At 36.4% G+C, this 13000-nt stretch overlaps 1 protein-coding gene across 1 annotated transcript in view; it reads left to right on the top strand.

Moving 5' to 3' along the window:
* DPY19L1 (dpy-19 like C-mannosyltransferase 1) overlaps positions 1-12753 on the top strand; it is a 44866-nt gene extending 32113 nt beyond the window's left edge. Inside the window, exons 18-23 of the mRNA XM_064704881.1 lie at positions 465-489; positions 2096-2215; positions 7523-7697; positions 8458-8557; positions 9953-10078; positions 11130-12753. Coding sequence (XP_064560951.1) covers positions 465-489; positions 2096-2215; positions 7523-7697; positions 8458-8557; positions 9953-10078; positions 11130-11286 — 703 coding nt within the window. The 3' untranslated portion in view covers positions 11287-12753. The remainder of the gene's footprint in view (positions 1-464; positions 490-2095; positions 2216-7522; positions 7698-8457; positions 8558-9952; positions 10079-11129) is intronic.
* Positions 12754-13000: the final 247 nt, after the last annotated feature.

Below are 13000 nucleotides of genomic sequence, written 5' to 3'. Positions count from 1 at the left end.
TTATATTATAACTAAAATGAAAGTTATCTAACATGTTTTAGACATCTTAAACCCATTTATGCATAGATTTTATATTTAATGATTTACTTTTCTGCTCTTTTCCTAAAGCAGTATTTATGTGCTTTTTTTTGGCTTTTTTACTATAAATAGTAAATACAAATTCTTTTTTCCCTCATTAATTTCTTTGTGGTTATAAAGGTAACAGAGTTTCATCTCATGGATTAAACAAAACCTGCTAAAACCAGTACTCAAGATTTCCAAATAGATACAGGGATTGAGGAAGATGGTTATGATTTGCAATTTATTTCAAAACTTGGAGGATAGAGGGGTGGAAAAAAATTCTGACACTTGATTCATGCTATCGGATTAGCTGCATTGTCTAATGCCATTAGAGATTATCTTATTATAAAGCCATTTCTTCTGTACATAAATAATGATGGGTTTTGGGTTGTTGTTTTTTTCAGAGAAGAACGTTTTAACCATGGTGAGGTAAGATTCTTTTTCTGCACAATTTTGTTCCTGTGTTAATGCAAATACTCAGCATTGAAATGCAGGTTGCAATGGGCTGATGCTAATACATGTGGTTTATTTGCATCTAAGTATTTGCATCATTATTTCCCTCATCTTAAGTTGGGTCTGGTATGTCACCAGAATAACTCTGAAATGTTGAACAAAGGAATATACTGGCTAATGGGGGTGATTGTGCAAGAGAAGAATCTTGGGTTTTACTGTAGCTGTTCCAAAAGACACTGAAGCTAGGCTGGACCTTCTGTTTTCTGCATGGAGACTGAGAAGAAGATGGTTCCTTTACTGGGTTTTTCACATGACATGTAATGTTCAAATTCTGTTTTGAGATATGCCATAATGAATGTTGTAGTGTAATGGTTCTTTTTAGTAAAACTCTGCAAAGCAACATAGCATGTCCCCCTCTGGAGCCCTCGGCACAGGAAGAACGTGGACCTGTTAGAGCAGGTCCAGAAGAGGTCCACAAAAACAGAGGGATAGAACACCTCTCCTATGAAGACAGGATGAGGGAGTTGGGGATGTTCAGCCTGGAGAAGAGAAGGCCGCAGGGAGACTTTGGTGGGGCCTTTCATTGCTTAAAGGGGGCCTATAAGAAAGACAAAGACAACTTTTTAGCAGGGCCTGTTCCATTAGGACGAGGGATAGTGTCTTAGAACTGGAATCAAATAGATTTAGGCAAGCTATAGGGAAGAAATCTTACTACAATGAGAGTGGTGAAACACTGGGATCAGGTGGCCCAGAGAGTTGGTAGATGTCTGTGGTTTAATCTCAAGTTGCCTTAGAGGAGGTTTAGATTAGATATTAGAAAAAATACCCAAAAGAATTTTCAAGCAGTGGAATAGGCTGCCCAGGGAAGGAGTTGAATCACCATCCCTGAAGGCATTTAAAGACATGTAGATGTGGCACTGAGGTCATGGTTTAGCAGTGAACTTGGCAGTGTTAGATTAATGAGTGGACATGACCTTAGAGGCTGTTTCAAACCTAAATGATTCTATGATAATCAATCAGATAAAAGCACTGATTGCAAAAATGCCTCTATTTAGCACAGAACTTTGACAAGTGACATAGATTAATGTTAGGAGTAATGAGTGATGTATCTGATGCTTTTTAGAATACTAAAGCAAGCTGCCTCTGATTGTGTCATTATCAAGGATGATCTTGTTTTCTTCTCTTACTCTATACTTGTGTATTTTGGGCACTAAAAAGCAGGGTCTCTTAACTTCTATAAAGAGGTTATACAAGAATTTTTGCACATTCTTTTGTTGTCTAAGTGAAGCCTGTTAATGGCTAAGGATTGTTTTAATAGCTAGCTGTTTCTCTAGCTCCTTTTTCTTTTATTGATAATGTTTCTCTTTCCTGTTATTCTATTCATCAGCAGACTACATGCACTTTAGATAAAAGATTACAGAAAGTCATTATCACCATCTGAAATATGAATATCTTTACTTTGACTTGGATTCTTTTAGACAAGCTTGTCACTTAAGCTATACTGAAAATGAAGTTGTCTGCTTAAGGCAGAAAAGTATGTAAATTTGCTTCTGTGTCTTGTGGTTTCTTTTTTTCTTTTCAGCTGGTATTCCATGCATTGCAGCTGTTGGCATACAGTGTCCTAGCGATTTTAATCATGAGACTAAAGCTGTTTTTAACACCACATCTGTGCATTATGGCTTCCTTGGTGTGTTCAAAACAGGTAAGGTCTTTTTTATCCTGTAGCTATCTCAGTACTTAGAGTATTACACAGATATTTGTCCTAAAGCAGATTCCTCTGTGTGTAATTGCTGAATCTGAGGGTACCAGATAAAAATAAACCAGATTATATTGCCTATCAAAAATGATTCCATTCTCCCCTCTTCCCAAATAAAACAAAAGTCTTGCTTTATGCAACTTGTCCAACTGCATTATTATACGAGTTAGCATGCTGTGTATCAAGCTTGAGCACAGGGAGACATCTCTTAGATTTTACTGTGTTTGCACACCTCTCTGCCACTGCAAGTTTTTATTGACTATTAATTTTATCCAGTGTTTGTCTTTGTTTACACTGTGTTTTCACAGCTCTTCAGAGCTTACTGCCTTGCATATTTCCTGCCTATTAATTCTTTCTAGAAGTCTCGTTTGAAATCTTGCTTGTTGAAAACATTTCAGTCATAAAAATCAAAACTCATATGCCTAACTCAGACTTAATCTTACTACTTTGAATAATCTGTAACATCAAATGTTAACTAGATTTCCTCCAGATATAAAAGGTCTTAGAACAGGCTTTCCATGTTCCATTATCTGTGTTTCTGAGAAGTGAACGTGATTAAATCTCTTATTTAAATAGCTATTTTAGAAGCTTTGAACATGCAACAAAAGTAGGGTAAGCAGTCCTTTATCTGGGAAGCAGGCAGGAAAGGTAGTCTGAAAAATGTCTGAACAGCTGGGCCCAGAAATCAGTGGTGCCAAGCCTGGTTGAAGGCCAGTGCTGGGTCCAGGGCTGCTCAATGTCTTTGTTAATGGACTGAAGGGTGGGGCACAGGGTACCCTCAGCAAGTTTGCTGGTGGTGCAGAGATGGGGGAAATAGCAGAGTCTTTCACGAGGAGCCCAGTGACAGGACCAGAGGTGATGGGCAGACCCTGGAATGCAGGCAGTTCCCTCTGGACATGGGGCACCTTTTCACTGGGAGGGTGAAAAGCGTCGGCACAGATTGCCCGGGGATGTGGTGGAGTGTCCAAAGAGTGAGGTCCATCCTTGGAGGTATTTGGAAGCTGGACATGGATCAGGGACACTTGGCTCTGGGTGACCATGCTCAAACCAGCCTTCAGAGGTTCCTGTCACCGTGCATGCACTGTGCTGTTGGAGAAAGTGTCTAAAAGGGAATTAGGGTGCTATGGTGAAGGCAGTTCCTGTCTGTGGAGCAGCTGATAGCTGTGTCAAACAACTGGAAGATGAGTGAATGAGACAGATTTATGCAAAGAGGAGAAAGCTGTCTCATGTTTGACCAGCTGAACAAATAATTGTTTCCCAGAAAACTGAACTGCTTCCTAAATGATCTTTAGAGAAGGGTAGTTCTTTATAACACTGGACAGATTACACTGTATCAGTCTGCTTAAATGTGCTTATCCCTTTCTTGATGCCTGATGCACTTGGCATAGGTTAAAGTGCCACACGTTTGCCAAAATCAGATTAATCTCTACAGTTAAAATATAAAATGCTAAGAAATTATCAAAACCTCTTTCTTTAGCCACCTTGTAATTGGGACTTAGAAATTTCCTCTACATGCTTGCTATTCTGGAAGATTCATAGATGTCCAGTTTTGCAGCTCTTAGTTGTTCTTGAAATGCAGGCATCCTCCTAGGTGATCTGGTTGTTCAAGCAATAGCAGTTGCACTGGTTATTTTTCTAAGTGAACTTTCATAAGGTATTTCTGAGTAATTTGAAATGAAGCTGCTTTTCAGAAGTCAGAGGAACAAAATGAAAAAATGTTCTTTTAACATCCAATTTCTAGATAACAGTTATGAGTTAGATTAATGCTGTCCAAAGTTGATTTGTTCTTAGTTATTTTTTAACTGTATATTTCTTGATGGGCTTTTCTGCCCTGTTGGTTGTGGTGGTGGTGTGGTAGTAGTAGTAGAGTTTTGTAGTGAAGTTCAGGACTAAAAGTATTTATATATTTTGAGCCACAGTAAAATCTGTGCTGATTTTTTTAGCTGCATGGTGACTTTTTTTTTAAAAGCACCAGAGTGATAGCATTTCAGTAATTTTTCCTGGATTGTTGTGTGGTTTTAGTACTGCAGCTGAGGTCATCAGGCCAGTTAGTGAATGCTGGTGCTTTTCATAATTGTTGCATGTTGGATCTTAGAGGATGCCACGTGTCGTAAATGTGTAACTATTGGAAGGGAGGACAGTAGACAGTATTTTGTCAATATTTTTTTATCTGCTGCTTCCAACTGCATTTTGGCCCTTTGATTGTTCTGCTGTTTCCTATTGTGGAGTGAGAGTAAGCTTCTCAAGAAGCTGCAGTTGCAGATGATAACCTGCTCTGGGAGCTGTCCCTGTTGGATCAGGTAACTCTGGTCCAGTGACTTTTCCTTCCTTCATTGCAGCATCATGGAGGCTTGAAAGAAACAGGTCATGAGTGCTAGGGAAGGGCTTTAGATTGCTGCAGGTAAGACATTTATTTTGTGCAGAAAGGGATAAATGACCAGCAGTGCTACATAATACAGCCTGGGAATATCCTGGCCCTGGCTTGGGCCTGAAGAGAAGTGTTCAAGTGAATCCAACTTTAGGTGAACAGCATAAGGGGAAATAAAATTGATTTCCTTGTCCTGTTATTAGTGAAGGTTCTTTTGCCTGTTCAGCTGTTCCCCAGGTTGGTGCTGATTGATACCTGTAGAAGACAAGATGGATTTTTTTTCCTGGTCTGACAGATGTGTGCTTGCTTTTGTAGAGGGAGGCTGACAATCTTCCAAGCAATCCAGGACTGGCTTCAGCATGGTAGACAAACACTGGCCCATAAGGCTGTTGAGCCACCATTGAGCAGATCACTTCTAAGACTTAAGCAAACAATAAGAAAACTTTTTTTTGTTCTTTTTTTGGTTGGTTTGCTTGTTTTTGTAGGGCCAGGAAAATATGAAGTGTTTTTTGATGAGCTTTTTCTATCCTACTGTCAGCTGAGGAGAAGTGGTTTTTTGAGGCTGAAAAATCTAATTGTATGTGCAATACTGATCCAGAATTTCTTGGATGGAGGAAGATGAGATTTGTGACAAAATGATTGATTAACACTCAGTACAGTATATCACTGGGTAAAGTTTTAGATGTTTGAATGAACATAAGTTCATAAGTGACAGTTTGGTTTTACAGATGCAAGAAAAATTTAAGCAAATTTAAGACAGGCATTTATCTTACTGCAGTTGAGGTCAACACTGTCCTTTCATCTAGCAGGCCATGAAAGCTTATCTGCAGTGGTATGTTAGTATATCTAGTTTCTTTTGAGGCTAAAAATTACTGTTTGCACATGAAAAAGAAATTTTGTATGTTGCGTTGTTTCAGCCCATTGTGTGAATCCCTGCACTTTCCATTTTTCCATTACCAGCAGCCTGTGGCAGCTGATGGGCAATAAAAATGATAATGTTCTTTTTCAAATAAAGAGTATTTTCATTGTCTGGAATGCTTTCTGATGAAAAGAAGTGACCTAATGTTGATTTTCATTGGAAAGTAATTCACTTCATAACACATTTTCAAGAAAGGATTTTTAATGAAATAAAAATATAAAGTAGCTGCATCTTTACAAAGGGAGTAACTCCCTTCTTCTGTACAGCTGCATTTTAAGTATGAGAAACCTGCTATTAGAACCTTTACTTCTCTTAGGTTGAACAAGGAGGAGTAATTAAATTAGGGATGATTCAGTTTTGTCATGGAACTCACTGTTTGTTCGTCAAGTATGGCCCAGATCTTCTGCTGTTACTGTTCAGACTTTTGACCATTTGCATCCACACATTTCTTCTTTCTGTTAGGGAAAATGATGCTATCCTGAGTGGAAATTTTGAAAACTAAATAAAATAGCTGGAGAAATACTTAAAGTATTCATTTGGGGAAAATAACCAAAAAACTAAAAAGCAACCCAAAACCTTGAATTGATTAAAAAAACCCCAAAAAACATAAGGAACAGCATCCAATGAAAGAAATGCTTTTTTTGCATTGCATGTATATTCAATCATTTTAGGCTCCTTGTGTAAACAAAATAGTGCTAAATTCAGAGACTTTGAACATCAATGAGGCTTTATAAAAGCGTGACAGTAATGTAATTTTCTTTGATTTTAAAAGTTGGGGAACTGTCAAAGTTCTAACATGTCAGTGAAGTGACATTTTTGCAGCTGTTGGTGAAAAGGAGGTTTGCTCGTGTAGAGCAGCCTACAAATGAATTCATTTCACTTCATCCTTCCAGATCCACACAGTGGTCAGGCCTCTTTGGGAAATTAACTTTCCCTGGATAGTATTGCTCTTCTTCTCTGAGTGTTTAGTGAGTCTTTAGGGATGAGAGTAGAGTATACTGTATCTTTGGAGAGATGGCTGGAGAATTTTAATAATCTGAGGTGGTTTGTAGATAGTTCAGAAAGATATAACACACTACTTAATTGGTGTAGTCAGCCTTGTGGGAGCTTCTACTAAAATACTTTCTTTCATTGTTTCATGCTTTAATTGAAAAAACCCAAATAACAGTACTGTGAATTAAATGTATTTATTTAGTGTGAGTTTGATATTTTTGATGTGTGGAGCCTTCTAATTGGGAAAAAAATGTAGTTTATATTTTCTTATTTAATGGTTCAGGTATGGATGTGATAAAGTGTTACTGCTCAAATGAAGCTTCCACACAGCAAATTTAGTACTACTTTTTTAACTACCCCTTTTCATGTATTTATGAATATTTGCTTAGAGCCTCCAGCAAATTGCTTTTAGGAAACAATGCAAGCCCCAGTTGAAGAAAGGAAAGAGTGGGGTTAAAGCAGCATTAAGCTTACTGTCTTCCAAGTCTGTCTTTCTAATATGTTTCAAAAGTTTGTAGTACAATCTCTAATCAGTATACTAAGATAAAAACTCTAGATAGAAACAGGAGATAACATACTGTTAAAGTCCTGTTAGCTTTATTGAATCATCTTTCCTTGCAGATTTTGATATCTGAGATTTGACATTCAACTTTAAAAGTTTACATTAATGTGAATTTTTAAAATTCTTTTTTTTATTTATTTAGAATTGCAAATGTAATGTGCAATATTTGTTGAACATGAGTAATTCTTAGGAATTGCATTCTGAAATACAGTATATATTGTATATAATATTATGTTCTGAACTATATTATAATACTATGAATTATAATCTGAAGTTTAGTGGAGAAGAAATAGCAGAGATGTTTTATAGTGCAATATATGTTAGATTCTTCATAGAGAAATAGAAATTAATTGTTCTGCATACAACATTACAGAATTGTTGTCTAGGAATTAATTGATTCTTGCATTTCAGTTGTTTGGATGGCTCTTCTATAAAGTCCAGCCCAAAACATTGGTCTTTGCTATTCTAGCATTGATGACAATAGAGGGATCTGCAAACCTTCGAACTCAGTGGAACATCATGGGAGAATTTAGCAATTTGCCACAGGAAGAACTTCTAGAGTGGATACAAGTCAATACCAGACAAGGTGAACTATTTAATAATGTAGGATATCCCCATTTATTGTGAGGTGGAACCATGGAACCTGTCACAAATGACTGCAGAGGTGTTGGTACTATCTGCAGCTCTGGCATGTCTACTTGTCCACATAAAAGCTATGTCCAGTGAAAAAAAGCGCCAGAAGCTGACTTTGTTAGACTCCTGGCTACTGGTCTGGAGGTTCTAACCACTGGTGGAGTATTTTCAACAAAAGCATCTTTGCCAAGTCCAATTAAAATAGGTTTTTACTTAAATGATGCTGGTCTTTTATGTTGGTACATGATCAGCATTTTGCTAGAGGAGAATTAAAAATGTCTATGTGTGTTGTGGTTGCACCCCTCCTTTTCCTAAAATCTGTCGGAAAACTGGCTGGAAACAAGGTACTTGCCTTTCTAGAGGGAATATATGTTAAAGCCATAGTGAACTGAGATTTTACTGCCCGTTTAACACTGATGAAAGGGTTGTTATAATAAGTATGTTATTCTACCCATTCAAGAAAAATGAGTTAATTAAATCTCCATTCTTAGATGCTTGGTTATCTAATTGCTCATATTGAATTCAAGGTTACAAAAAACCTAAATTAAAACACTGATTTTGTGCATTTCCTGTTGATGTCACATACAGCCTTTTAAAAATGAGTACCCTACCCTTTTCATGGTTTTCCTATGGGATTACTGCTCAGATATTTGAATTGCTTCTCTAATTGTTTGATTCCTCATTTCAAAAATGCCCTTGATTGTGTATTTCAGATGCAGTTTTTGCAGGAGCAATGCCTACAATGGCAAGTGTCAAATTGTCTACACTTCGTCCTATTGTAAATCATCCTCACTATGAAGATGCAGGATTGAGGTAAATTTTGCAGTTGAGGTTTTATTTGTGTCTGCTATTGATTCTCATAATGTCTGTAATACACAATAGGAATGGCATTGTTTTATATTTTAAAATTTGTTGAAATCTCACAGAACTGGATTTGTTATTTCAGTCAGAATGAAAACACATTATTTCTTGAGGATTTGTGTTCATCAGAAAGGATACACTCTAGGGACAGATATGGCTTCAAACTTCAAATTCAGAATTAAGTTAAGGAATTTGATTTCATCAGTTCAATTATATCCTCTCTTCATTATGGTTACTCCTGACATTGTAGACAGATATAATTTTTTTTCCATGATAGCCGGTGTATTTATTTCTATTAGCTTTCTGTGATGGGCTGTCATTTTTTGTGATAATTGGTTAATTATTGAAGCTGAAATTTTGGGATGGAGTTACTAAGATTTGTACTCTTGTTATTTTCAAAATCAGGATATTTGCCTAAATTGAAATTGATTTATCTGAAAAGGTCATGAATTTCTTTTACTAAATTTAGTAGTGTAGCATAATTTTTTTGTTAATTTGGTGAAACTGCTTGAAAGAAATCCAACACAACAAAAAGGCAGCAAGATAGAGGGGAATAAAAGAGAAAGGGCAGGGATTTTTTTTACATGCCTTATGTCCTTAGTTCTCTGCCTGGCATTAACTGGCTTTAACTTTTGGTCAGACAGTGGGACTTGGATGATCACTGCAGGCCCCTTTCAACTGAAATATTCTGTCCTAGTTACAAAATCATGGGAAAAATAAGGTACAGGCAATACCTGAATTAAGTGTCAGAAGATGGATGGGCTTTAAGACATCATGCTTTGCACATTCAGAGGAGGATATTGCTGGATATATGAACTGGCCTGGTTTGGAGGGACCTAAAGGTCATCTACTTCCAAAACAGGATCATGATGTCCGAAGGCTGATTTTGCTTGATGACTGTAGGTGGACTCCAGGTCTTGTGCTCTGCATTTCAAAATGTCCCAGCCAGGGCAGTGTGACCATAGTGACCCACAGTGATGGGGTCACTGTGGAGAGACTTGGCACAGGATTGTTTCCTCCTGATCACCCCAGTCCAAGCAAGCTCATTTCTAGTCCTCAGTATTCCATGGTAAATGCGTTGCTTTGACATCTTTACACTTGCAGTTCACAGTAACCATGGATCTTGTTACACAGTTGTCTCCTGCTACAGAAAAACTGTATAACTTGTTCTTGGAATCCTTATATTTCTGAAGACATGATCATACTTCAGCAAATGGTACTATTTATGTAAACTTTGCTTTGGCATAGTTACCTTGTGAAATAAAAAAGCCTTCCTCTCCAGTCTAAGGTTAAAGCTTACATTTTCATGCTCTAGTGCAGCTAACCCTTAGGTTTTTCTTTTTGAAGGGCCAGAACTAAAGTAGTGTATTCCATGTACAGTCGAAAACCTGCAAGTCAAGTAAAAAGAGATTTACTAAAACTAGGAGTGAATTACTACATCCTTGAAGAGTCATTGTGTGTAAGCAGAAAAAGGTAAGTAATCTCCCTCTTTCTCATAAGAATGATACACTTCTGAAATATGTAGTCTGAAATTCATATCAAGTTTTGATTTATGGTTTATTTATTAAAAGTGTCCAAAATACATTTTTGTCCAGCATCTGTAGATAGTAACTGATGTAATTGACTTTACCCTCATTAGCAGCCCTGTGTTCTGTGTGTGAACCTGGGAAGCTCTGAGGTATGGGTTTTTAAGCTTCACTGTAAAACCCTGAAGGAAAGAAGTCATTACAAAGGAAAGAAGCAGTTATTCTCTAATGGCAAGAACAGATGTGTGTGTATAATGAAAGCCTGGTATGAATAAAAGGTGCAAAGTAAAAGATAGTTGGAGCACCCAAAATGTTATGACCACTAATAGTCAATAAAAATTTTGTTACATTTAAGATGTTCTCCAGAAAGAGCTATGCTTTTACTGCCCCCCTCACCCCCCCCCTTGGTTTTTGGCCCCCCTTCTCTTTCTGGCCTCCAGAGCAGAATTAGTTTGGATTTTTTATTTCATTTTCTTTTCATTTAGAATAAAATTAAATGTATGTGTTCAATTTCTTTTCTGTTATCTTTGATAAAATTAGAATATTCACAGTTATTATAACTTTGAAAGGCCGTTTTACAGGGAATTGATGTTGGCTATGATTTTTTATAAAAAACAAGGAATTACTACTTTTTTAAGGTGTTTTATTTCCTGAATTTTCTTTAGAAATGTTAGCAATATGTATATCACCCTCCATTTTATAGGAAGATTTAAGGGTCCCTGGTAATGTATAATGTGTTGCATAATTTGCGTTGTTTTATGTTCTTCCTCTTCCAAATTAATTCTTTATTAATTACATAACCACAAAAGCCATTCTCAATACTACTTTTAAATTACTGCTATATTTATTGATTTTGTAATCTGATAATTTTTCTAGTGCAGAGACAAACTTTAAAAAATACAGATGGCACAATCAAGTATTCATGGGGCACTATGAATGAAGCTTCATGAGTTTTTTATGGCATTTCTTCATTTCTCTTTTATATTCCTGTTTTTTAGGCCTGGCTGCAGTATGCCTGAAATTTGGGATGTTGAAGATCCTGCTAATAGAGGAAAAATTCCTTTATGTACCCTTATGAGCAAGGATTCCAGGCCATATTTCATCACAGTATTTGAAAATAGCAATTACAGAGTCTTGAAGATTCCAAAGGAATAACATTTCAATGCAATGAAGCATCGGTCTTTCAAATCTTTAAACTAGTAACTGTAAGAATTCTAAATCAGAAATACCTTTTTTACTAGACTTAAAATGGAAAAATGTGTATTTTATTTTTTACCATTTTAAGTGAATTCTGATTATAGAAATATCTTAAACCTAACAGTTTGGATTTCTATTTCAGGGTCAGTCCCTTGAGATTTGCTATGCAAATGATTATATGTTTGCACATTTTATTTAACACTGATCCAAAAAGAGCTAAAAGTAGCTATGGAAAAGTTCGTAGGTGGACTTGAAACTTCATTTTTTTGGTGCATGTTATTGGAATCCTATTGACATTAAAAAAGAAGACTAATAAGGGTAATATTTGCAGTAAGCAATAGTTTAGCTTCTCAGTGTCCAAGGGTTTTTAGCATTCTTATGCATTCAGAATAAGCTGGCATAATATACATGAAATTTTTAAGGGAAACTGCTTTATTCAGGAAAAATCTGTCATAGCCTTAGAAAGATACTAAAATAAATCCTTCACTGCCTTAACTAGACCTTCAGCGCCTAACTTGATAAGAAATTACTTTCAAAATTTAATGCCCTTTTTCCTTTCCCCATATATTAGATCCTGCCTGGACTTTTTCGTCAGCATTAAAGAAAAACGAAATTTATCCCAGTTGTGCTATGGGTGTAGTCAGTTGTGTGGGTATAGTTGCTCCAGCATTATTAGACTGGTTCTGCTGTTTTTCTGTCATCTTGATGTCACACCAGTATTGTAATTAGATAATAGAGAGCTCACTTTCCAAGATACCCAGTGCAAGGACACCCTTTAGTTATTTATCTGACTTGGTAGAATTTTTGTATGTTTATTGCCATTGGGAGCTATCACAGTAATTGTGATTCTGCTGCATCATAAGAGTGCTAAGGTCTAAGATGTTTCGCCGTGTGTTGTTCATGGTTTGGATTTGTTTCAACTGGTTTTTTTTGTTCACATCAGTCAATTGGTGTGACTGGTCTTTCCAGCCCTAATAGCATCTGGTGATCCTGGATGTTATAGGGACACCATCCATCACGCCTGTAACAGTGTCAATTAAATGGGAACCTGTGATAAAGTAGTAGTATAACAACTGATCAGTATTCTAAAACATCTTATTTTTTTATAATCTGTTTTATTGAGAGGGTGAGGGAGAATGGCTGAAAATGCATTAGCTTTTTAACTTTTACAGAATAGATTTTGGAAAAATTTCTATAAGGAAACTCACAAAAAAAGGGCTTTTGGGAAGTCACTTTTTAAAATGTTAATTGAATTCAAGGAAGCAGGAAAAAGTCTTTATATAAACATTGTGACTAGTGTTTCGGCACAAAAAGGTACTGTATTTTTATGAAGTTTATGCCAACTGTTGACATGTACTTATGTGGTTAAATAAAAAAGAGAAAGATGGAAATTGTGCTCATGTTTCTGGTAGGTGTTACACTTCTCTTATGTCTGTTAAACTGAAGTTTAACACAGTTACCACAGCAGATAGGATTGGAGCCAAACTTTCAACTAAAAAAGTGCACAGAAGGGCTGCAGATGATTAAACCAAAATCACACACCTCTTTCTGGCTTCCTTTTTATTCAAAATATCAGTGCAGGAGTACGTGAAAAGACTAGTGGAATGAAGAAACATTTGAAAGTTAAAGTTCAAATATATGCTTTAATAAAAACGTTCGTCATTTGTTAAGG

This window comes from Zonotrichia leucophrys, chromosome 2 (assembly GCF_028769735.1).
Source record: "Zonotrichia leucophrys gambelii isolate GWCS_2022_RI chromosome 2, RI_Zleu_2.0, whole genome shotgun sequence".
Lineage (NCBI taxonomy): Eukaryota > Metazoa > Chordata > Aves > Passeriformes > Passerellidae > Zonotrichia > Zonotrichia leucophrys.
The sequence above is the reverse complement of the archived record's forward strand: the minus strand, read 5'-3'. Positions and strand labels throughout refer to the sequence as shown.